Consider the following 25517-nt stretch of genomic DNA (forward strand, 5'->3'; position numbering starts at 1 on the left):
TCTGGTTCAGATTGAATGTCATCACTGTCATCACGGTCTGGTTACTTTAGAAAACTCGTATCTCACTCAAGTTTGACAGTTTATTTTCTTCCTAATCAAAATGCTGTTATTACGGTTAAAGAGGTTTTATGTTTATTAATTAGGTCTTGTAGGGTGACCACTGACCATAATTGTAGAGAATTAAATTTGCCCTCACCAAAAAGTTAAAAAATAGGAAAAAGTGTGGTTGTTTCACCTAAATACGACGGTGATCGATCAATTTATCTGTTACTGAGTGTGCAGGATTAGTCTTGCTAACGTCTCATGAATCAACCTGTATGTACATATGTATCATATAAAAATTGGGCTTCAGACACAAATGCAGCAATTTTGTCGACAATGCAAGTATTTTTTTGAAAAAATGCTACAAAAACATATTACTTTAAACAAAGTATAGCGTGGTATAGCACTGTAGGTAAGTATATGTACGATAGTTTTTAGTAGTACCTAACAAGTATATACCTAATATAAAACAGAGAGAATACAGTAAATGTGTACTAAGGTGAACTTATCCTCTTAAGGGATCTCTTCCAGCTAACCTTTAAGTAACGAGATATGTACATACGAAATGGTAGTCAAACTAAGTCGGTCAGCTTTTATTGCTGTACCTATTTCGCTGCCCCAATATTACAGGGTTCTATGTTACATTTTTAAGATAGTTGAAATTCGACTTAATGTCACTATGACAATGTTCAAATTTCAGTTCGATAAAAAGTGATACATAGAACCCTGTAATATTGGGGCAGCGATTTATTATTGTAGGCAGTCGCAATCGCGGGCAGTAATGTATACAAGTACTCGGTGACTTTTTTTTTAGTAAACAAACTTCTTCATATGGAAATTCGTTTGTTTGAACTACGTATTGCGAGGTGCCTGTAGAGTTGAACCGCTCTATCTGTGTTGACTCAGACGGGTTCAACCCTACGTGAAGCTTAGGGCGTCTGTCACACCATAATCTTGCAATCTGGGGCCAAATTCGACATGTACAACTGTCAGATTTCGCAACCACATGAAATCAACACTTGATTTTGATTCTATCAAGTGTTGATTCAATCAACTGTGGATAATATCATTTGGTACAACCCAAACATGAAAAAATAATTAAGCCAAAATCAACTTTGTTTTATTACTACGGTTTATAATGGCTCTGAACTCGGGGTTGAATTAGAGATTCACTAGATACGAAATAGTAAATATATGTGACGTTCCACGGCAAAAGGTACCTTATGGCGGCCGCAATAATATTGGAGCGGCGTTAATAATAGCGTAAGTTGACTATTTCATATCTAGTGAATCTCTAATTCATTTCCCGAATCGCGCCGAATGTCAATTTTTGACACTGTACGTATTCGAAAACTCAACAATTTTTCCCACATCAACGGGAGATCAACACGATACCTAATTACCCACGTCAAACGTCGCCTGTCGATACATCTACCCTTGAAACTCGCTTTAAGTACGAGCGTGGCGGAACCTAGATCAAACAAAATCATTTTTTGAAGTGAAAACTTCTTTAGCTGCGCTGAGCACTTTTTGTGATGGGGGAAAAATGTTAAACTCGTAACAGGTGTCACGTGACCCGTAAGACGGACACGTGACCTGATCGAAAAACTGTTACAATGAGTTTTTCTTTATTGATTTAAATGCCATCTAGTGAGTTTCCCTCTAACTGGTACTAATATAACCCGAGTACTAACAGTGATGTGCTTAGGGGTTTCAAGTAATGCGACGAAATAACGCTAGATGGCGTTAACCTCAATTATACATAGTGCTGCAGACATTCATTGAGTTTTCACTTCTGCCGGCACTCCCGGAGTGCAACCCGTTGTTTTTTTACACTATTTTTGCTATATGTACCTATTACATTATGGTGTGAGCGCGGCGTGATTGATGAGAACCGGCTTTGTTTTTTACATAATAGGGCTTTAATGAATGCCGAGGGCCCTCCGGGGGTTTCACTTAACTTTAAACATATTCTCGAATGTTTGCACAGCGGGGCTTTAATAGGGGAAGAGTGGTATAAAAAGCTAGGTTTTTAAGAGCCATCAAAATTTTTCGGTAGTTGTTAAACGAATTTGAGTTGTATTATCTTATACCCTTAAACGAGCAATTCTTGTATATACATGGTGTGTCTGACCATGGGGCTTTAAATCCAGGGCTTGATTTTACTCGCTAAAGTGAGCTACTTTTACTATGGGACCAACCCTAAAATCGGGGAAAATTTTTTGGCTTTTCCATAGAAAACATCGACATCTGATCAGCCAAAATGTATGAAATAGTAAAAATTTTTTTCGGGATTTCGGGGTTGGTGCCATAGTAAAAGTAGCTCAGTTTAGTGAGTAGAATCGGGCCCTGGATTTAAAGCCCCATGGTCAGTAACACACAGTATATTTATTTATTTATATATAGGTATATTTCGGCGATCTCGCGGAAACGGCTCTAACAATTTCTATGAAATTTGCTATATGGGGGTTTTCGGGGGCGAAAAATCGATCTATACTGAAAATCGTAATTCAAGACCAAAAAAAGTAAGACAATGTTGCCTCTTTTTACTAGCGCGTCTTGGTATTTATGTAAAATAAGTACTTTTTTAAATCGTAGGAGTAAAATTACCAATAAATAAATAATCTTAGCGTGTTAATTTATAAAAAGGTATTTACTATTTTACAAACAAATTATTGCAGTGGCAACATTGTCTTACTTTTTTTGGTGTTGAATTACGATTTTCAGTGTAGTTAGGTCTTATCCCTGGGAACCGCGCATTTTTGAGTTTTGATGTTTTTATTTGATCGACGTTGATGATTCAGATTTAGCAACTTGTTACAATTCTGATATGACCTTGAATATCGCTCACGATGATTGGTGCATGCGAAATGACGTGAAAGTCGTGCGTGAGATGCGCGTCAAGCGTTACGACGCTCGCCTCGCCGTGGTCGTGTCAAAACCTAACTATACGAAATGACGTGAAAGTCGTGCGTGTGATGCGCGTCAAGCGTTACGACGTAGGCCTCGCCGTGCTCGTGTCAAAACCTAACTATACGAAATGACGTGAGAGTCGTGCGTGTATGCGAGTCAAGCGTTACGACGCTCGCCTCGCCGTGGTCGTGTCAAAACCTTTTTTTTTCCTAACCTATTTTGGTGTCCCACTGCTGGGCAAAGGCCTCCCCTCGTTTTCTCCACTCGACCCTGTCATCGGCAAGTATATTAGGTGTTCGCAGAACTGATCGGATCAGAAACGCGGAACTACGCTCCAGAACTAGAGTTGTAGATGTAGGCGTCAAGACCGCTAAGCTTAAGTGGGACTGGGCTGGACATGTCTGCCGCATGCACCCAGAAAGGTGGGCCAAAATGGTTATTGAGTGGGACTCACGGAAAACAATAGACGGTGCAGGCCGGAGTTTAGGCAGACCGAAAAGGAGATGGCGGGACGACTTGGACGCATTCTACCCCAAATGGTGGTCAAAACCTAACATACGAAAATGACGTGAAAGTCGTGCGTGAGATGCGTCAAGCGTTACGACGTTCGCCGTGGTCGTGCCAAAACCAGTTCTGAACTATAATAAAATGTTAAATTAGTTTCGAACTCAATATTTCCAATACTGCTGTGCTACGGTGTTACGAAGTGCTACGGCGTAGCTCGTAGCACGTGAGTTTTGTGCCGTTTTCGATTTGATTCGAGTTTTTCGGCCTGATTCGAACTTTAAGATACGTCAAAAATTTGCTAAAGATACGATACTATGAATCGGATATGTTAGTGTCAAAAGTGACGTTTTTGTTGAAGAAACAATATTTATTATTTTATTATTTAAATACATTTACACGACATTACAGCATGTGCCAATACACCGCATAATTAGACTAATTACGTATTACAAATACAAATATCAATTTTAGCACGAGCGGTTAAACTACAACTTGTAAAACAAATAACTATTTTTCCACACCAGCTGGTAAAGGCTCTCTTGGTTGTTTTAAAACTAATGAGAATGTTGTGTTTTATCCACATGTGTGGCAAAGTAATCGAATGCAAATTTTGAGTTGTTTCCTTATGTTGGCTGGCAAAATTGACTTTTAAATGATGAATTTGAATGATAAATAGTTAATAACGCTCATTTGTATTTGATTTGGTTTGATATTTTACGGTAAGTATTATTATCACGTTGGTGTGGTGAACATTTTTGTTTTACTCGGTGGCAAAATTTCTTTAACGCACGAGTGCCTTGAAAGCAATGCTCAAGATTCCAATTTTAGAACCACAACTTTGCCCCTTGTAAAACAAATAACTATTAAAGTTTTGATTGGACACAGAATTATTTAGTTGAATAATTAGAAAAAAAGTAATATTTGATTGAAGGAAATTCCAGTTGGCGATAAGAAATCGTATATTTTTTTGACGAAACCTTATTATCGAGATTACCGCTAAATACTAATATATATCAATTAATACAGGCTGTCATTCTCGGGATCAGAGGATTGAGAGTGTGACGTGACAGATTGACAGTTCCCATCGGTACACGGAATCCCCATTCGGGAGTGACGTGCCGTGTGAACCGTCTGCTGCCGGCTTAATCCCCGCTAGGGTCGCCAATGCATTATAATGCATGATTGAAATAATAATTTATATGTCAGGCTTCACTGTAGATAAGACCGTGACCATACGTGATTACCTGTTAAATAATCGACTAATCAGGTCGCCTATACACAAGGTATAGGTACTTAATACTTAGTCTTCCTGTATTAAAGTATCGATATGTTTCCCATTCATATACCTTTCTTAATTTAGAAAAAAAAAACTCAATTTTAGTAATTTGTCCAGTTTTTTTAAAAACACAAAATCAACATTTATAAGTCCAGGGTCTTAACAAAATAATAGTAGTTTGTATTACAAGGGATCAAAGTGATATATTTCCGTCAAGGGCGTACATTGAATCCTGAATGAAGCGATGGATTCTACAATAGAATCCTGAGCGTAATGAGGGATTAAAGTGTTAACGCCCAAGACGAAATAATTTTGATACCGTGTGACACATACTGCTTTTCACATCAACTATGAGGAAAATAAAAAAAATCTTAGTGTTGACACAAATTATTGTTTCAAAATATTATTCAAGCTAAAAAAAGAATGCAAAAAATAACAAAAATAGTGTCCTAGAACAGAAAAGTGCCACTTTGATCCCCCTAGCAGAGAGGAAAAGTGCCACTCTGATACCTCCTAGCGGGGAAGAAAAAGCCCTTTTCCGAATAGGTGATGTGAAAAAACTTTTTCATCACACTCGCTCAGTAAATGTGAATTTGCACGCAGGTTTAGTGGGAGTTATAGAAAAAGCGTTTTCCCTAGGGAGTTATGAAGTTTCTAGTGCCATAATTAACAGTTTTTTTGTCTTTAAACTTAATTTTTGTATCGCAAGTGTGATGAAAACATTGTGTGTAACTCGGGGCGTAATAATATTGCAAACTCGAATCTATAAATCGCTCCGGCAAGCCGTCGCGATTTAACTATAACACAAACTACTATTTTATGAATGTAGAACTGGCAACCCTATTGGCTTGTCACACGGTTCGGCGCTCGCGGCTGTTAGCGTTTGATCGATGCGTTAATGCCTCGACGTGTTGAAACACTGCTAATGGTTCATTCAGATTCAGGAGCTTTGAGTGGAATAAGAGTGCAAAATAACGCATTGAAAATTAGGAGAATGATGGGCGTCTGCTAGCTGGCGTGGCTACACGGAGCGGGCGAGCGGGTTAACGATATATATGCGCAACGCTAAGACGCGGACGCGTGCGACGAATCTTACCTACAATGGAACCCGCGTGCGTGCGCCCGCTCCGTGCACCCGCGCCAGCTAGCGGACGGTCTAAGACTTAGTAAACGTACGGCTAAAATCGACGACTAGAGTTTTTTAAAACCATCTTGATAAACTTTATGAGTACCGTAAAATGGGGTGAGTAGGGTTCGCGGGGAAAGTTGGGTTATGAATGGGGAGAGAAGGAATGAAAGGGGGGTGAGATGGGATTTTAAGGCTACTACTACAAAAATAATGTATTCCAATTTAAAATGGAGCTATAGTAATACTCATAATAAAAAAAAATCGACCCAACAATCTTCCGAAATCACCTTTGTATGAAAATCCAACTCACCCGAAGTACAAGGGACTACGGGGTGAGGTGGGATTTCCTGTTTATCGTCAAAGTTATGAAATAGAACTACCCAAAATAAAATAAAAACTAAAATACAAACGTCCGGAACACTTAATATATACACCATTCAGTTTGCATAATGTAAAAATAAAATGTTATCGAGGTTTGAATGTCAGTTTTGCACCTACTCACCCCATTTTACGGTAAACGACTTCTTCTCGGAGATAATATGATTATGTAGATAATATGATTATGTCGAGAATGTTTTGGGTCAATAATTATCTAGCCAGATAGTGGGTTTTTTAAAATTACCGGCACAGATAGGCACGATGGGCACATTTATTTAAGTGAAGATAATGTTTCAAAAGGAAAAAACGGAACCTTATAGGGACGTCTCTTTCAATGCACGGTGTCAATGAAATCCGGTGTCAATTAAAAATTACTTCTATTCAATTGAATCAATTGAAGAAAAATCAAACCTCTCAATGCCAGTGAGACGCGGATGGCGGTACTTCTTGGAGAACAGCAGGCCGCCGCCCCAGGCAGCCTGTGGACAAGACGTGAGTTAAATATGCATGTTTTTTTACATTGACGAACGGTCTGGCCTAGTCGGCAGTGACTCTGTCCCTATAGTCCTGGGTTCGAATCCCGGTAAGGGCATTTATTTGTGTGCTGACCAGTACAAATATTTGTTCCTGAGTCATGGTTGTTTTCTATGTATTTAAATATGTATATATCTTTGTCTGAGTACCCATAACACTAACCTTCTTGAGCTTACCGTGGGGCTTAGTCAATTTGTGTAAAAATGTGCTATAATATTTATTTATATCATTGATGCTAACCTCTTGATTCGTAGGCAGGGTCACTACCGCCTAGACTAGGAGAGCATCATTGCAAGATGGCTTACATATACATACAGATCTTGATTGGTAAAATGTAAATAAATTATTACGAGATGTGTATGAAGGTAGGTACTTACATCAACGTGCATCCACATATTGTATTTCTGGCAGATGTCTGCGATCTCGGGCAGTGGGTCGAAAGCACCCAGCACGGTGGTCCCTGATGTTGCGTTCACGAAGAACGGCACCTATTCGAAAACAAACATTATAAAGCAAACATGTCATGGCGTCAATGAACTGGAGAGTACCTACGGTAAAACGGGATGGAAGGTGGAAGGAAAGACACGATTTTCAAATTTTAACAGTGTGGCCCTAATATTCTCGAGTAGGTAAGAGGTAAACGTACTGGTGCTCGACGCGGTCCCAGTACTTACATGTCATCTTGAAACTTAAGTCATTGTCAATAGAGGTGACAGCAAGGTGTCATCTATTGGGCATTAGCATGTCGAGCACTAGTACGTTTACCTTATATGGAATATGTCTTAAAGGCATGGTACCCTTTGGCCAACTCAAGCGATCAGCATGATTTGTACCTCCTATCTGAATCAACTCAAGTAATTCCGGGCTAGCAAAATCCTGCTCGGGCTCTTTGGCCTTATTGTTTTAATATCTATCCCTTTCTTTTTAGGGTTCCGTACCCAAAGAGAAAAACTATTACAAAGACTCCGCTGTCCGTCTGTCCGTCCATCTGTCTGTCACCAGGCCCCTGTTTCACCAACGTGACAGGTGCGACGAATTGTAAAATCACTGTTGCTGACGTCACAGGCATCCATGGGCTACGGTTACCGCTTACCATCGGGCGGGCCGTATTCCTGTTTGCCACCATCATTGTATTATTAAAAAAAACTTTATGATATCGGAAAAAAACAGATATTTCTCTTGCTAAGTTTATGACAATTGTCACAAGAAACACTACAATTGTCACGAAATTCCGACATATAACTCATTACCTGTCAAGAATTACCTACAATTCTTCTAAATCTTTGACAATTGTCAGAAACTTCGCAGGAGAAATATCTGTTTTTATCCGATATAATAAAGTTTTTTTAAATAATACAATGATGGTGGCAAACAGGAGTACGGCCCGCCCGATGGTAAGTGGTAATCGTAGCCCATGGATGCCTGTGACGTCAGCAACAGTGATTTTACAATTCGTCGCACCTGTCACCGATGTGAAATTGGGGCCAGGCTGTATCTCATGAACCGTGATAGCTAGTTGTTGAAATTTTCACAGATGATGTATTCCTGTTGCCGCTAGAACAACAAATACTAAAAACAAAATATTCAAGTGGGGCTCCCTTACAACAAACGTGATTTTTTTGCCGATTTCTGCGTAATGGTACGGAACCCTTCGTGTGCGAGTCCAACTCGCACTTGCCCGGTTTTGTTAGCTAAATATACTTACGTTCCCCTTGTCCTTGTGTTCGCGCACGCGCCGCTCCAGCTCGGCCGGGATCATGCGCCCGCGCTCGTCAGATGGCACGGAGATGCAGTAGTCCGTGCCGAGGCCGCAGACCGACGCGCAGGATTTCACGGAGTAGTGGCACTGGGGCAATTTAAAGTAATCAATTAATACGACGCTGGATATGGTCATTTTACAAAAATGAGGATAAGGGCGATTCTCAGAGATGACCTTCGGTACCTGACTTCGGTGCCAAATTTTTTTTAACTTATTTGATATGCGACTTTATTTCCTAAAATCTAGCCTTAATATAAAAAATATTGGTAGTGGAGGCCTCCATTAGAACCTTATAGTTTTTAAGATATTTGAGATTTAAAAAACACCGAAATCATGTGCAGGCACTGAAATCAATTGGCGTCACCGAATTCAATAATACATACACAAAAATCACATTTCAATTTTATATCTCAATTATATTACATTTTAATCATATTTGATTATAAGCGATGTAACAAGGCTAATGATCTCGAAAGCTTACATGAATTTAATAGATATAGACCCAAGATTTTAAAATAACCTAATTACGGCTTGTAAAACGACATCTCTAGAAGATATCCCACACTATTTAACTGTCCTCATATAATAGGGCTAAGAGCAGGAGAGAGATGGCAAAGGTGGTCGCCGACGTCCGTTAGGGCATGGCAAATGAAGAAGAAGAAGATATAATAGGGCGATGTATGGTCCTGGAACAGTTTCAGACATGTCGACCACAAATTCGCACATTAGTGCCATGAAGGAGAAGATGTTTATTTCACACAATCCGACCGCACACGCATCAAAAAGAAACTTATGTTACACACACTCGATAAACAAGAAACTTTTGAGTGGTGTTCAATGCTCAAAAAATATTTAATGCACTTATAAAGCAATGTGATCATCATCATCATCATCATCTCAGCCATAAGACGTCCACTGCTGAACATAGGCCTCCCCCTTGGACCTACATTCGTACCGGTTGGAAGCGACCCGCATCCGGCGTCCTCCGGCGGCCTTAACAAGGTCGTCTGTCCATCTTGTGGGTGGACGTCCTACGCTGCGCAATGTGATGCAATACGGAAAATAAGTATTTTTGAATAACAGAGTTTTAAAGCGTGAACTCCATCAATGTAAAACTATTTGAAGTGGTCGACTAATGCTTGAAGATCTAATTACCTATTAATTATGATCTCCAGCACCCTCAAACACTTGAGCTAAATTGTAACTCCTATATTTAGACATAAAGACATAAGACATTGAGGATTGTTAAAACATTTGCTATGTTCAATTTGTGTCTATGGCTATCCTTTAGAAATATCGATCAGTAAGGTACGCTCGATATTAGAAGGCCACTTTATTTTTAATCCCTTGTTCTGAACATCCCGTCCCTTGGGTGCACCTTGCATAGTACTTACATACACAAGTTATTTTAAAAGAAGTGGGATCTAATTGACTGCATTCATTTGAAATGAAATGAAATGAAAACATTTATTTTCAGGCAACTATTGGCCCATAGATAAATACCTTAAAACTAGCATACAATATATTATTACAAAATATATCTTAAAACTAAAAACACAATTATGGCTGCGATGCAGTTCGCAACCCCGCAGTGTCAGGGAGCCGGCCGCGGAACCGCCGGAACTTGACACCCTTCGGCCAAAACTCCTCCTTGGTGGCATTTAACATGGCTGACACGTTGAAAGGTATCGAGGTCTAGGGCTTCAGGTGATACAGAGGACAGTTAACATACTTTACTTCATTGGTTTGAAGAGAATATCAAGACAGAGAAAGAAACATTGGGTCTACAAATTTCAACACACGTCTGGTTTAAAAAACTACTCACAGTAAACTGGTGATTTTTGTACCTATTATGACTTAATTTACTTACAAACATAATTTTACGTTTATACAACGTATCTTGCACTTTTCAGGTGTAATAAATTAGTACAACAAACTAGTTTACAAAGCAGGATTTGAATTCAGTGATCACTTTTTTGATATCGGTGGTCAAAAAATCCACCGAAACCAAGGAAATCAACACCAGCGATGTCAAAGTTAATCGCTTTTTAGCAATTACAGAAATAGCATGTGTGATACAGAGGAGATGTAATAATAATGGATTTACGTACTTTCGAGGATTTCTTAATCACTTGCATAACGATAAATGCACTAAAACTTTCGGAGTAAATTGCACCACCGATCTCAAAAAAACTTAGAACCAAACCCACCGAAGGACGGAACAACCTTTAAAAAATCACTTTATTATACTGTGACTGTACCTCTATTTTATTCAACGGGTAAGGCACAACTAAAGCATACTATGTTTGAGACACTGAGTTCCTGACTTACAACTTTGAAGGAGTACCGACATGTTTTGCAAATTACACCGAAATCAGGCACTAGCCCGGGACACATCGTAAATTTGGTTTTATTCAATGAGTTGAGCAAACACATTATTGTGATATAAAGAATATGATAAGTTAACTAATACCTTATACATGAATACCCATAATAACTGCGATCTAATCGCCTCATCTTGAGTTATAATTTTTTGTTTCATAAAATCTGGGTGCGGGACACTCCCACCGAACATCATTTTTGTCATATAACACTTTAAACTCTCGCCTTTTGTACACATATTTAATTACACAAACGGGTCTACCGCGATATAATTTCATTGTTTTTACCTTTAATTCCGACGTTTCAGCTGAGTTGCACCAGCTGTGGACACGGAAAGACACATGACCACACACCACCTCCTCCGCTTTCCGTGACCACAGCTGGTGCAACTCAGCTGAAACGTCGGAATTAAAGGTAAAAACAATGAAATTATATCGCGGTAGACCCGTTTGTGTAATTAAATATCATTTTTGTCATTTGAATTTTATTTTCTTGTATTATATAAATAATAAATAAATAATTTGATAGTGTCCCAGACAGAATATAGGCTGAAGATCATGCCTAAATTAATTCAGATTTATTGAACAGTAAATTCAATCATTTATTGCCCCGGACACGTAAAAATGGCCCTCCTGAGAAATGCCCATAACACTGCCTGGCTTTGTTTAGCGCTAAATGTTCCGCGATGAACGTTAACATTAAAGTGGTGGTACTAGTGCTCGACATGCTAATGCCCAATAGATGACACCCTGCTGTCACCTCTATTGACAATGACTTAAGTTTCAAGATGACATGTACTGGGACCGCGTCGAGCACCAGTACCACCATGTTTCAAAAATGTGTCAAGCGGAGTCCCTTGGCCCTCGGCGCACCTAATGTCACCAGCGATATCGAATCGTGGGGATTGTTGTCAAATTTTGCTGGACATGTCTGGCAACGTCACGCGCCAATTAGCAAAATGGCAGGCAAAATGTTTCATCTTCATCCATATGGCTGACGACTCAGACTAATAACGGATAGACAGATAGTCCCCATACGGCCAACCTGCCAAAAGTGAAGCCGAAACACGATCGATGTGTGCGTGGGAGGCTCGTGTTTTACGCTCAGCAACACACACACATATACAAAAACGTGTTGCCAGTATATAGATATTTCCCTCAAAGTGGGGGATTTAACAACATCCTTAACACTTGGTTATTAATTATTTGTGTGTAGATTTAATAGCAAAAGCTTTTTATGTTTATTTAAGGATTTTTTGCATTTCTGTCGTTTGTAAAATAAGGTTTAAATAAAAAAATATATACATTTTTACAATTTTTTATTTAAAATGTGCATAAAATGACTACATAATTTGAAATAATATAATGAAATATTTAAAAATATATAATTTTTATACAATTATACAAGGAACTTCAATTAAGCGTATTCATTTTAGAATGTAAACGTCATGTCCCATTTTGATGAAAAAATATTCAATACACTGGCAACATTTATAAGAAATGGCGGCTGACGAAACATTGGATTTTTGTAGTTACGATTACGTAAAAATATCACATTAAACTCTATACTTACGCGTGAAATGTAATGTAAGTCGGTTTGTTTTTATGATATGATGCGTTGTGACACCCATTCAATGCGCAAACAACCATTTTTCTTGTGTTTTTGATTTTTAAACGGGAGGTGTACACAAACCGACGTGACCTTGAGTACTGCCAGGTCCGATTGAGCACGGTGACACGAGCGCGACGTGACGTCGCACTTGAAATGGCTTCACTAAGGATGTACATTCAACAACACTCAATCTGTGCCTTATAAATCTATGGCTGACGACAGGTAAAAAAAAGTGCCATGCGATGTTATTAGCAGTGATCGTTAATTTTCCAGCAATTTTGGTGCAGCATAGTAAAAAAAAAGGATTTTCTTTAAAAAAAATTCTAGGGAGAGGATTGGTTAAGGTTAATATTACTGTTATTAACCCTAATTATCTATTCCACCTAGCATACAGATGCTTTTAACCAACAATGATGCACCAAAATTGCTGGAAAATTAACGATCACTGGTTATTAGACATGTCGAGCAAACTTGGGCGATAGCAAACATTAAATGTGGCGCAACATTATCAAACAATGTAGTGATAAGCCCCTGCATTTTAAAGAATATCTCCTCTCTTCTTCTTCAGCGTGTGTTCGCCCACCGTTGGGCATACGTCTCTCCAATCTCTCTCCAAAGAATCTCCTTCTCTTTAAAGAATATATGTTGCTTTAATTAACTTTCTTGTTAAAACTGAAGCGTATGTGCTGTTTCGTACGTTTACCATACCATACCTGGTCCGAGGTGAACATGACGAGATGTCCAGGAATGCTAGAAAGTCCCTTCTCCTTGTACTGCGGGAACATGTTGTGTCTGGCTGCCAGGAATGCGTACAGGTTGGACACGGAACCACCTGTGAACATAAAACATTTAGTAAACTATTACCGCTCACTGACTTGATGAAATCTGTTACAAAGGATAACGTAGGTACTCAAGTTCGTCACTTATTTTTAATCTAAGTATTGAATGAAACATTAACGTAAAATCTCAATTATGAAGCTCAAGGGTAAATTGCAAAAGATTCGAAGAAAGTGGTAATACAGCTCTTCCCACTTAACTTTTCGAAAATGGGCTTAAGGACAAACATCGTTTAAACGTCTTGCAGACGGTCAGGCGATATCATAAAAGTGATGACCAATAGCATGGCACTTAAAAATGTGGGTGTTGAAAAAAAAAGGTTAGCTCAGGTAAAGTTTATTGCCGTTCATTGTCTTTGTGACGACCAGCATTTACAAATTAAGATAAGGAATTAAATGCATCCTAATTGGTTATCTTTATGGGGAGGCGAAGTTTAGCCTAAACAACAACAACTAATAAATAATAATAAATAATAATAAATAAAATATTGGGGACATCTTACACAGATCAACCTAGCCCCAAACTAAGCAAAGCTTGTACTATGGGTGCTAGGCGACGATATACATACTTATATAGATAAATACATACTTATATACATAGAAAACACCCATGACTCAGGAACAAATATTAGTGTTCATCACACAAATAAATGCCCTTACTGGGATTCGAACCCAGGACCATCGGCTTCGCAGGCAGGGTCACTACCCACTAGGCCAGACCGGTCGTCTAATAAACTGTCCTTACTATTACACCTATTGTTTGTCTCATTACCTGTTTTTAAATGCATCGTAATTAGTTGTCTCTATTGGAGGCGGAGTTTAGCTTCCTCGTAAGGATCGAGGTAAACAAATTCTGAAGTGGTTCACCGGGAACGTCCCCGATTGTACTTACCAGGAGCCAGGATGGAGTCACCATCGCTCCACCCGATCATGGCTCTCATCTTCTCGAGCACCACGTTCTCCATGAGGATGAAGACGGGAGCTATCTCGTAGGTGAACATGTTGGTGTTGGCGGCGGCCGTCAGCCACTCGCCGGCCAGCGAGATGATGTCCAGCCCGCAGGACAGCTGGTTGAAGAAGTGGGGGTGGCCTGAGGACAAGGAAGAAGTTTTGAGGAAACTTTAAAATAGATTGTCTTCATGTAAGATTCATATCGGTTAGATGCAACCCACAAAATTGTTGACGGGGTCTTTATTCAGAAGCCCGAGTTCTTTTGAGTTGAGTTTAAAGAACAGTCAATAAAAGGCTTAATTCGGGACTTAAGACTCGTAAATAGTGCAGTCTCGCAAAAACGAGTAAATTTTTCAAATTTAGACTCAAAATATGCGAATTCCCACTAACATTTCGGTGGCTAGCCTTATTTACAAGGTTTGAATATCCCTTATATACAATATGCGAAACATCTATGTAAATTAAATTATATTTACCCACGATTTCACCAGAAGAATTGAAATGTGTGGAAAAAGAATAGTTTAGAAAAAACAATCAACAATTTCCAAACACTATCCCGTTCGAAGTCCCCCAACAATTTCGCGGTCCCCGGCCCGACCGGAAGTAATAGCAGGCGCCATTACACCGCGATTGTGTCCGGTACAGGAATGCCGGATGTAGTTCTGTTTTGAGGTTCTTTCACTTTTAATACGTGGGGCTGGTTCTTGGATCCATCGATCATACATTTAAAAAAACAGCAGCAGTCATTTTGTGGCTTTGTGATATAAAATTGCAAGTTGTACTTACTGTCATACATACATATAATCACGCCTATTTACCGGAAGGGTAGGCAGAGACCACGGATTTACTTACTTTCAATATTTTCATTTTAATGGAATGTTCAACCTAGAGAGAGTAGAGAGAATATCATACACCTTATACATAAATAAAACACAGCCGCCCGCCGCGTCTGTCTGTTTAAAATAATATGTTCGCGATAAACTCAATAACTTTTTGCGGTGTTCACATATCAATAGAGGGATTCTTTGTTAAGATTTACCCATGCGAAGCCGGGGCGGATCGCTAGTTGCAAACAAAGCATTCCGATACGACACCACGACACTAACATGAATCTATACGTAATTAGTAATACCTATCCTATCTCTAATTCTAATCACGTCAGCTCAACAAAATGAACCAGGAACCGCATCTAGAAAACATTTTTTATTACACCTCTCTTACGAAATTACCTCTACCTCTGTCTCATTATGTTAAAGATAATACCCATTACGACAGAATTGCTTTATTTACAAGTTAAATCCTCCTTAAATCCGTCATTAGCCTGGCCCATTTTGGCCGCCATCTTGTCCATTTTAACGGGAGGCCATTACGGGTGCTTTATCACGGCGCGTCTGCCGCGGACGTCTTTTATGGGGTAAATCAATTTTTATAGCCTGATTTTATGACTGAAATATAACGATATTAATCTTTGGAGCTATCATGATGTTCATTTATGAGTAAAATAAGTATTTGTTGAAATATTTAGGAGTAAACATAATGATAGAGCCAATAGAGGTGCGTAAACACTAAAATATTGAATTAAAACACTCTAACTCGTCACTGTCCCAGTACCTAGAGTCCGACTAGAAATTGTAGAAAATTATTGAGGGCGCCACTTCCTACGTAACTGTCACATTTTTAAGGTAAAATTCTTAAACATGGCAACAATTTAATATGGATTTATTTACTTCCATTTTATTTTAATGTCAAATGTCATCTTAAAACACATCATTAGTAATTTAGCTGACTGAAGGGTGTACCTAATCTATTGGGCAATTTGCAGTTTACCAATAATTCATTAATTACCATAAATTTGAAAAATACATATATTCCAGTTGAATTCATAAATATAGTTATTTATTTTCAAATATATCGTTCTAGAAATTTCGTTCAGGACTCACATTTATTTTTTCCAATAGGTAACTTTCTACTAACCATCATTTGTTCTTAATACCACAGTAAAAATATTTTTAAGTTGTATGTATACTTTCTTTAATTTACATTCAAATATATTGGGTTCCCAATTTAAGATAACACCAAATAAAATTGATTACGCCATTTTTTATAAAATCAAAAACTAAAATGATAAAATATGTTAAATATGTCTTACAACTGGAGAGGAAGAAAAATATATTAACCCTCCTGTGTGCTATTCAAACTATTTAAATTGGAAAATGTCGAGGCATTTTTTAATCAAGCAGCCCCGAATTCCAACATGCGGCCAGCCCCCGACCTCTGGGGCTAGGGTTGTCACTAACTAGGGTTGTGAAGAGCAGAAGGTAATATGTAGTTCAGTATTGAATGGGTTATCTTTATTGAGACTTTTTGAATGGACGAACTAGGAATTAACCTTGAAAATAAAATGTAAATTAAGAAAACGTTTATACATTAATAATAGTAATATATGTAGGCTACTACCTACTACTTACATACTAAAAAAATAGTTAATAACGTGACATTTTTTTTCATTTAATCTGACACACCTGCTTATCGTCGGTAGAGTCAATGTCTTTATATTTTTTGCATAGTCATCATCATTACATCAAAACGAATATTCAATCAATTCAATCCATAGCCTATCAAATCAATGACTGGATATTGTAGCATATATAATATATACGATACGGAAGCAAATAAATAGCATGGATACAGATTCCAATTTAATAATTAGTTTTTTGAACTGGTTTTGACACGACCTGTCGCCCATTCTTGATTGATGCATACGAAATGAGGGAAAGTCGTGCATGAGATGCGCGCCAATCGCCAAGACGGGGGACACGGTCCTATTAAAACCAGATCAAAATCATAACAGATTGGTACATTAGAATCGACCTCCTGGAGCCGTATTATTACTATCATAATGTCAAAACCGTAACTGAAGGCAAGTGTGCGACATAAAATAGAAGAAGAAAGCAGTACGCGATACACGGCCGTCGTGAACGCTGCTCGCGCTGTTAGTGCTTGAGAAAGGAGACCTAGGCTCTCCGAAACATGTCGCGCGAGTGACTAAAAACAAGCGAGTCTAAACCGTAAAATTATTCAAAAAAAATAGAAGAAATTAAATAAAATGGAACAAAAAAAATCCATTTTAAATTGTTGCCACGTTTAAGCATTTTACGTCAAAAATGTGACAGTTACGTAGGAAGTAATTCAATAATTAATAATTTTCTACAATTTCTTGTCAGACTATACGAGTACGCTTGAAAATTCGCTGAGGAATCAGTAGGACAAAAATATTAATATACGATTTCTACAGAAATTAATTACTTTATTACACAATTCCCCTAATGAAGGTGCCACTGAACGATCAACCCAGTCTTAAACAAAACATTGCGATTAGAGTTAGATCAAGAAAAGTCTGCAGCGATTTTGATAGCCCACGCAGAGACGTCATAATTTCATAGAAGTTTGACGTTTAAAATAACACTTGCACTGTGTGGGCTATCTAAATCGCTGCAGACTTTTCTTGGTCTAACTTTAATATAATTTGCACATTTGGGAAAATGTCTTCTTCTTCTTCTTCTAAAAATTATTAGTTCATAGTGGCAACCCTGCATTACCCTGCAGATTATTCCGCACTGGCAACACCTGTGTTATTCGCGTCTGGCAGGATTACTCGCGCGCTCCAAGCGCCTCCATTAGCTTTCGGCTTTTGGGCACGGATAATACTTTGATGGACGTAATGGTGGAATTATGGGGGTGCTTTTGTTATTAATTTTAGTCAAATTAGTACTGACTACGGTACTGCGGCCAGTACATGTACATGTTCATGTACAAGTACTTATAGTATTTAGAGTGTTCGTATGGGATCACTTTTGTCTTTAAAGATACGAAATATACCAAAATTTTTTTTTTTTAATGTTTACATATATGTTTTTACTTACTTTTAATGTAGAATCTCAGAAATAATGGAAAACAAAGACGACCATTTGAATATAAAATTAAGTTTATAAAAACAATCTCATGTGTAATGTAATTTTTTTTTCCAAAAATAAGTGATTACATGTTTTTTTTTTAATATAAATCGAAAGGGCCCCTTTTTTGTTTTACTTGTTAAAATATATATTTTACCTCACCCAATAAATAGGTAAATTACTCTAAATCAATTAGAAGCGTAAAAGACCTAAACAACCACTGGTAACAAGTAAGTAGCATATGTTAATCAAATCTAAACTGCCACTGAATATGCCTCTAATTCTCCCTCCAGGGCTAAAAGTGTCAAACGATGGAGTCCCCTGGCTCACGTCCCCTGGAGGAGTCACCCAGGGGACGGTTTATCGCGCCGCACATGCGAGTAAACAGAATTAAATCGAATTTGGTTTAGGAATTCAAATTAGTTGCGGAGGGGAGTGACTGTCTGTGTGATATTTTTTTTTAAATTTAGCATTAGAATGTAATAATCTTCATCTAATGTACCAATAAGTTAATCATACCGTGATTTAAAAAAAAATAACTTTTACCTTATTAGTATTACCACGTTCGTGATCCTCTTTCTATCGTAGATTTTTCTTAGTGATTTTTTAAACACAAACTCGTTTCACACAGGTTTATAAATATGTAAATCTTTGCGATTAATTATATATCGACGAAAATGTTATTATTTTAAAAAGATACTTTGTTTCAACTCTTTAAAAAAGTTACAAAAAATCTGATGCCAAAGGGAAAAAATTAAAATAATTAAATCTATCATATAATAAATCACCAGGCGATCAATCACAGTAAATTTCCTTTAGCAGTATCGAAAAACCACAAAATAAAATGAAAAATAAGGAGATTATTACATTAGACATACATTATTTTTTTATCAGGCAGACACCTACAAAAACGAGACTACAAATTTTTTAATTAAAAGAAAAAAGATCTGTCTTAATTTTTTTTCAATTTTAATTTAATTTAAACATAAATATAAGTCTATCATCATAAAATTTACGATGGCACGACAATTCAAAAGACATATTTTAAGAAGACTCTCTGTTTTCAAGCCCCCACGGAAAGTGTGAGTAAGATAAAAGATACATAATAAAAAGGTCGTCCCATGAGAGTGCTTCAGTGTCGGGTCTATAGATAGCGGTTTAGCCAAAATTGATACTTAAAATAATAGTGCATTGTGACATTATAATTTATAATACGATGGAATATTTTATCATCTTGGTTATATTATAATCTTTTTTATATTAAGTAATGATTTGAGACACTAGATAAAATCAAGATTGGTAGGTATTGAGAAGATAGCCGAGGGAATAAGTAAAAAATGCTATTTCTATAACATCGAATGGATTTTTACCTTATTAAATTAGAATGGTAAATATATAGAATTCATAAATTAGAATAAATCTGAGAACGCAGATACTTATTTGGTTGAAAGTTACAGTTTGATCCATTTCAAATGGAAACAAAAACAATAAAGATCCAAAAACTGCTATATTACCTATTACATCACAATCGAAAAAAAAAGAAAAACAAGACCCTTGCCCTTTTAAAAGTCAGATAAGAAACTTCATAACAAAATCATAAACCTATCTTATCATCATGTGCCCATTGTTGGCTCATCCGCGAAATCTCCACGGAAATAACCTACTGCCGCAAGGGAGGGGAGGGTAATATTCTATACCTACTCTACACGTCTGCGAAGTCTGTGCGGAAATTACGCCACTTTTTGTAGACAGATAACGTCGGGGGCAGCCCTCAATCAAACCCATACACTGGCTATTTGGCACACAACACCAGCACGTCCAGAAGGGTTTATTTATTCCTGTTTTTCTCTCTCTTTCTTGTTTTTTTGCGCAACACAGGTATTACACCTATATTAAAAGACAAAATAAAAAGTTGAATTGCTTTTCCAAAAAGTCTTTACTCACCAATCAACCCTTATGAGTTTGGTTTATGCATTTCATTGGTAGTCATACCAGAAGGTTAAGGAGTTGGCAGAAGACCGGACGAGTTGGACATTGCTCCACCGACAAGAGCTCGGCTCTTAAAAACATAATAAGAAGAAATGCTAATGAAATCTAAAAATGTTTAAAGGGTTAAACAGTACAATTTGAATACAATTAGACTTGAGTCCTACGCATTTTGATTTTGTGTAATAGGTATTATTTTCGTCAAATTAATTAAATAAATAAATTTGGGACCTTTTATTGTGTTTATCATATACTTTAAAAGTATTTTCAGACCTACTATAACTACGCTATGTAAAAAAGGGCTCATACTTAAATTCTTTATATGTTATAGACGCGTTGTGCGCAAATATATACTAGAAAAATAAAAAAAAAAATTGTAAAGTGGTCCTTTTGTGTCTGTCTCTTTTTTGCCTCACCCTTGTCCCCTGGGTATCGGAAAATATTAACAGATAACAGTGGCATAGCTTTAGATCGCACCGGGACCCTACGGCATGAAACATGAGGTCTTTTTAACCGATCTTCTAGTATTATTAATTTCTTGCAAAAAAATTTTTGTGTCGCCAGACTCTATGGAGGTATGGAGTTAAGAATTCTATTTAAAATGAGTATGACGTCTATTTAGATAAGTATATATGACATGTATTGTTTGGCTTCTTCCTATCGCGTAGTATGTACCTACACGTATCGTTAATAACATTATATGGCTAACCCTGTCTAATCAAGTATACACCGAACATTCCATTGTGTGTTTAAACTAATGCCCAGGGCGTTGATGTTTTGAGGTTATGATCGACACGTGGCGCGCCAATCAGCCGCCATTGTTGCGAAATGTCAGCGGTTGTGGTGCGTTCAGAAATATCTGTGGTTGCGGGCGCGTTCGGAAATACTTGTGTGCTTTTAGTGATATGTTCATCATAAATTTACCGGATAGTGTTGTGACTGCTCCTTCGGTCAGTGTGTTTAAAAACAGATTGGACAAGTGGCTTTTAAACAATAAGTTAGACTGATGTTACTAGTACTGATGTGATATGACTTTACAAACTTTGAACTATATAGTACTGGACACTGTGTGACATAGGCTCATCAGCTAAATAGCTGCTCGCCTATAATTATATAATAATAATAATAATAAATTGATGAGTTCACTCTGGAAAATGTAGCAGTTGTAGCACGAATCTACTATAGGATATCGATCTTTCGTGGTCACATTTTTTAAATAAATTTTATAATGTATAGTAAAAAAAAACTAATCCTTCCATTTAAAAAAAAACTATTATACTCCAAAAAAAAAATCTCGAATAGAGGTCAGCAATAACAGAACTTATCGTTAAACAGCAAACTCTACTGGGCAATGCTTAGTGCATCTTAACGCGCATTTAAAAAAACATATATTTACCAAAAATCTTACCCTCGACAATTGGAACCATCCCATCATCATTACGTAAATGAAAAGCATCTCCTCGGCAATGACTGTCGGTCTGTGTGTTTAAAACAATAAATAAGCTAAAGCCACTGAGCCCCCTTGATTTACAAGAGTGCCCAAATCGCGGGATTACTACGCTATTGAATAGGGTGGCCACATTATGTGTTGTAACAGGATAGTTCATTTCCTGTCTCTATCGCTAGGGTACCAAATCTTATAGATTACTAGGATATGTACATATTATGGAAAAACAAGATGCGACATGCAGGTTCTGCCAGGAGTCAGAGGAGACTGTTATGCACATTCTCTGCTCCTGCGGACCACTATAATGTCCAAAAGAAGTACCTACCTAGGGCGACATATACTGGAACTCTATGAGGTACAGAGCATTACGGCCCAAAGAATCTGGAATTTCCTGGATTCAACGGGCATTAGTAGTGAACTTTAAAGGGCCGTCACAATAGATCACAGCTTGGTCGAAGTGTCACTCAAAGGCCCACAACTACCCCCAATAATAATAATGTACATATTATAGATCTGGTTTTTACGTACCACGATGGTATTAGTAGTAGGTAGTAGTAATCACTTTATTGTACACAACACAGGTTTACAAAAATAAATTACAGTAATGGAAGTACAAAGGCGAACTTATCCCTATAAGGGATCTCTTCCAGCTAACCTTCGAGTAGATGAGAGGAAAACTCCAAGCACAAGTAATATAGCCTCTTGTATCTCCAGCAATGATGCAAGTAAGCGGCATTCAGATATAAAAAAAATCATCTCAATTCTTTGTTGATATAATATTAGGTTGTCGTACTTCTACTCTTGCATTAGTTGTTGCACTGAGAGTATGTAATAGGTATCATTTCAATAGCAAATCAAGATACCTTCACAATATCCAAAAGTAAAAGGGCGCAAATTGTTAAACAGGAAAAGTACTCAGATGCCCTAAAACTAAATGTTACCTATCATGAATGTTAAATGAAAATTTAATATTTTTATACGATATTTTTTGTAAACAAAACTAAACCTATGATTTATACAAACGCGAAATTATTCGTGCAACGTATCTTATCAAATAATTTTAAAGCCTGTACTGGTATTTATGTAAAAATCCCGCTAAATATTCCTCTCGTGGTCACCCTACTCTCCCATCCCATCCAGTAGGATTACCATGATGGATCTTCGTGGATTGGTTCTATGGACCGCGGGTTCGGTCCTTTGTGCTGTTATCTGAAGATATGGACATACGAGTAACTCCCTTTTATAGCTACTTTTTTTGGTTATTATGATAACCTTATATTGATTTCAACTTTCACAATTTTAATGCATTGTATAGTTGAATTATCGAGAAGATGGAATTGCATTTGTAGTGGTTGTATGCTGATAGTACAAGAAAATAGAAAATTCAAATATAGAATGCCTGTAAACAAACAATACTACTACATATGCAATTCCACGCTCTCGATGATTCAACTATACTTAAGCATACGCTGTACTTGGCTGTACCTGTGTCAATTTTGTATCATATTTTACGTTATAATGCATATTTAAAGCCGTTTCCATTTAAGCGATTTTAGAGTCTGTTCATGAGTCATACATATATCATGTCAGTAGTACACCAAGTTAAGATGTTAAGTTTAAGCTTCGAATAGGCCGCAAAACAGCAAGAAGATTTGAAGCTAGGGCACGCGTAGCACACTTAGCGTAGTTTCACAATGTCATTTATAATGAGGACGTCAAACAGGGCAATTCGAACGTAAACTAGAATAACATCAATCCGAAATTTAGAATGATATGGGAATCATATTAGTTACAAAGTGAGGCGCTCGCGCGAATAACAGCTAACTGATATGATGTCAACCATTCTAATATCGGATTAACGTCACTTCACGTTCAAATTGGCCTGAAAATTGATGTAGATTTAGTTTAGACGAACTTTATGTCATCATGTAAAATCCAAAAGATTTAATAAAACTAGTTACCTACTTAAACAATTTTCCAAACTACTTCAATAATTTATTTCGCAACTTTCGGCCAAGTTCCTCCATCCTCGACCACCAATAATACAATCTTATAAACCCCAGTATTGAATAAGTGTGTGTAGATGTAATTGCCGCTATTGAGGCGCAATCATGTGGCCAAACGGCGCGGAAGGCCCCTCCGTGGATGCTGGAATTAATAGCTGTTTGTTGCAAACGGAATTACAATAGTACGTGACCGTTCAAACAGAATTGATATTTCAAGCAGGAATCGCATACCGGTATTTTTTTTGTTTTGTACTAGAAGCGCTGGTGGCCTAGCGGTAAGAGCGTGCGACTTTCAATCCGAAGGTCGCGGGTTCGAACCCCGGCTTGTACCAATGAGTTTATCGAAACTTATGTACGAAATATCATTTGATATTTACTAGCCGCTTTTCGGTGAAGGAAAACATCGTGAGGAAACCGGACTAATTCCAGTTTACAGTTTACCCTCTGGGTTGGAAGGTCAGATGGCAGTCGCTTTCGTAAAAACTAGTGCCTACGCTACGCCAATTCTCGGGATTAGTTGCCAAGCGGACCCCAGACTCCTCTGAGCCGTGGCAAAATGCCGGGATAACGCGAGGAAGATGTGTACCTACTATAAAATGTTATACTACTACTAAATACTTCGTTTCTACAATCAACAAAATTCATATCCCTAGCGGCATTTTTTGCCACGGCTTTCAGGAAGTGAGGGGCTCGCTTGGTAACGTAATCCCAAAATTAACCACCACCATCAGTGATCGTCACCACCAGTCACCACCAGGTCAACAGTGACTGGCCAAGAGCAAGACAGTGAATATTTACACTTTTAATTTATAATCCCAAAAATTGGCACAGGCACTAGTATCTACTCCCAATCAAGAGGAAAAACTACGCCTCATTGGCTTTCCTAGCAATCTTTTCTTCAACCGAAAAGGAGCACGACAAACAGAGAGACTAATATGCACCGAAATTAATCCGACAATAATTTGCAACATTTCATGTGAAAGTATAATGGTTTTTTTGCTTCCCAACAATAATAAAAACCAAAGAGTGAGTGCCTTGTCAGTACCATAACACTTATATTGTAAAGGGTCTCGTCACTCTTAAAAATCGCCGCTTATCGACCCGCCATCAAACAAGCGATGTTCGTCCGAGCGCGAGAGCCAACGCCTCGGAAAATTGCAGCATCCATGCGGGTAGGGTAGGGCTGGGTGGGGCTAGGGTGGTCTTTGATCGGAGTAATCTGCGCCTACATTACTGTAGAATCAGAAAAGTGCTGTTTTTTGTAATTCCTAGGGGCAACTAGTTCACAGAAAAAGACGATCCGACTTATCTAAGGACTGAAAATGACTTCGTTCGCATCGGCCATCATGCCAAAGATGTACCCGTTGCTGGAAGTTCCAAAAAAATCTCAGATATTTCAGGAAAATTTCACAAGAAATAAAGGAAACTTTCAGTTTCGAAATGGAAAATTTCGAACTTTATACAAAAATATGTCAAGTTATTCGACTTTTTACAGTGTGTAAATTTCTAAATATTAGTAACTTACATTTTTAACTTTCAAATAGCATCTAAACGATTTTCTTCTTGGCTACACCCCCTGATGCCATCGCCAACCAAAATGGTGTCAGGCAGATTAACGGCAAGTGGACTAAAATAAATGGTGCCCACATTTCTGGATAACACTCCGCTAGGACGGGGACAAGCGGCGTTCTTGAAGAGCGGGTTAGGCTATGAACAATGTGAAGATGGTAGGGGAGGTAGGGGCCCATTGGGCAGTCGGAAGGCTCGGGCACCTCCTTGTAAATCAGGACGATTTACAAGAACTGCC

At 37.8% G+C, this 25517-nt stretch overlaps 1 protein-coding gene across 1 annotated transcript in view; it reads right to left on the reverse strand.

The window, feature by feature from the left end:
• LOC134802997 (glutamate decarboxylase) overlaps positions 1-25517 on the reverse strand; it is a 57223-nt gene that overhangs the window by 14488 nt on the left and 17218 nt on the right. The window contains exons 6-10 of the mRNA XM_063775726.1: positions 14260-14457; positions 13245-13363; positions 8485-8625; positions 7157-7267; positions 6657-6724 (exon numbers count right to left, since the gene is read on the reverse strand). Coding sequence (XP_063631796.1) covers positions 6657-6724; positions 7157-7267; positions 8485-8625; positions 13245-13363; positions 14260-14457 — 637 coding nt within the window. The remainder of the gene's footprint in view (positions 1-6656; positions 6725-7156; positions 7268-8484; positions 8626-13244; positions 13364-14259; positions 14458-25517) is intronic.

The sequence above is a fragment of the Cydia splendana genome, chromosome 25 (assembly GCF_910591565.1).
Source record: "Cydia splendana chromosome 25, ilCydSple1.2, whole genome shotgun sequence".
Taxonomy (NCBI): Eukaryota; Metazoa; Arthropoda; class Insecta; order Lepidoptera; family Tortricidae; genus Cydia; species Cydia splendana.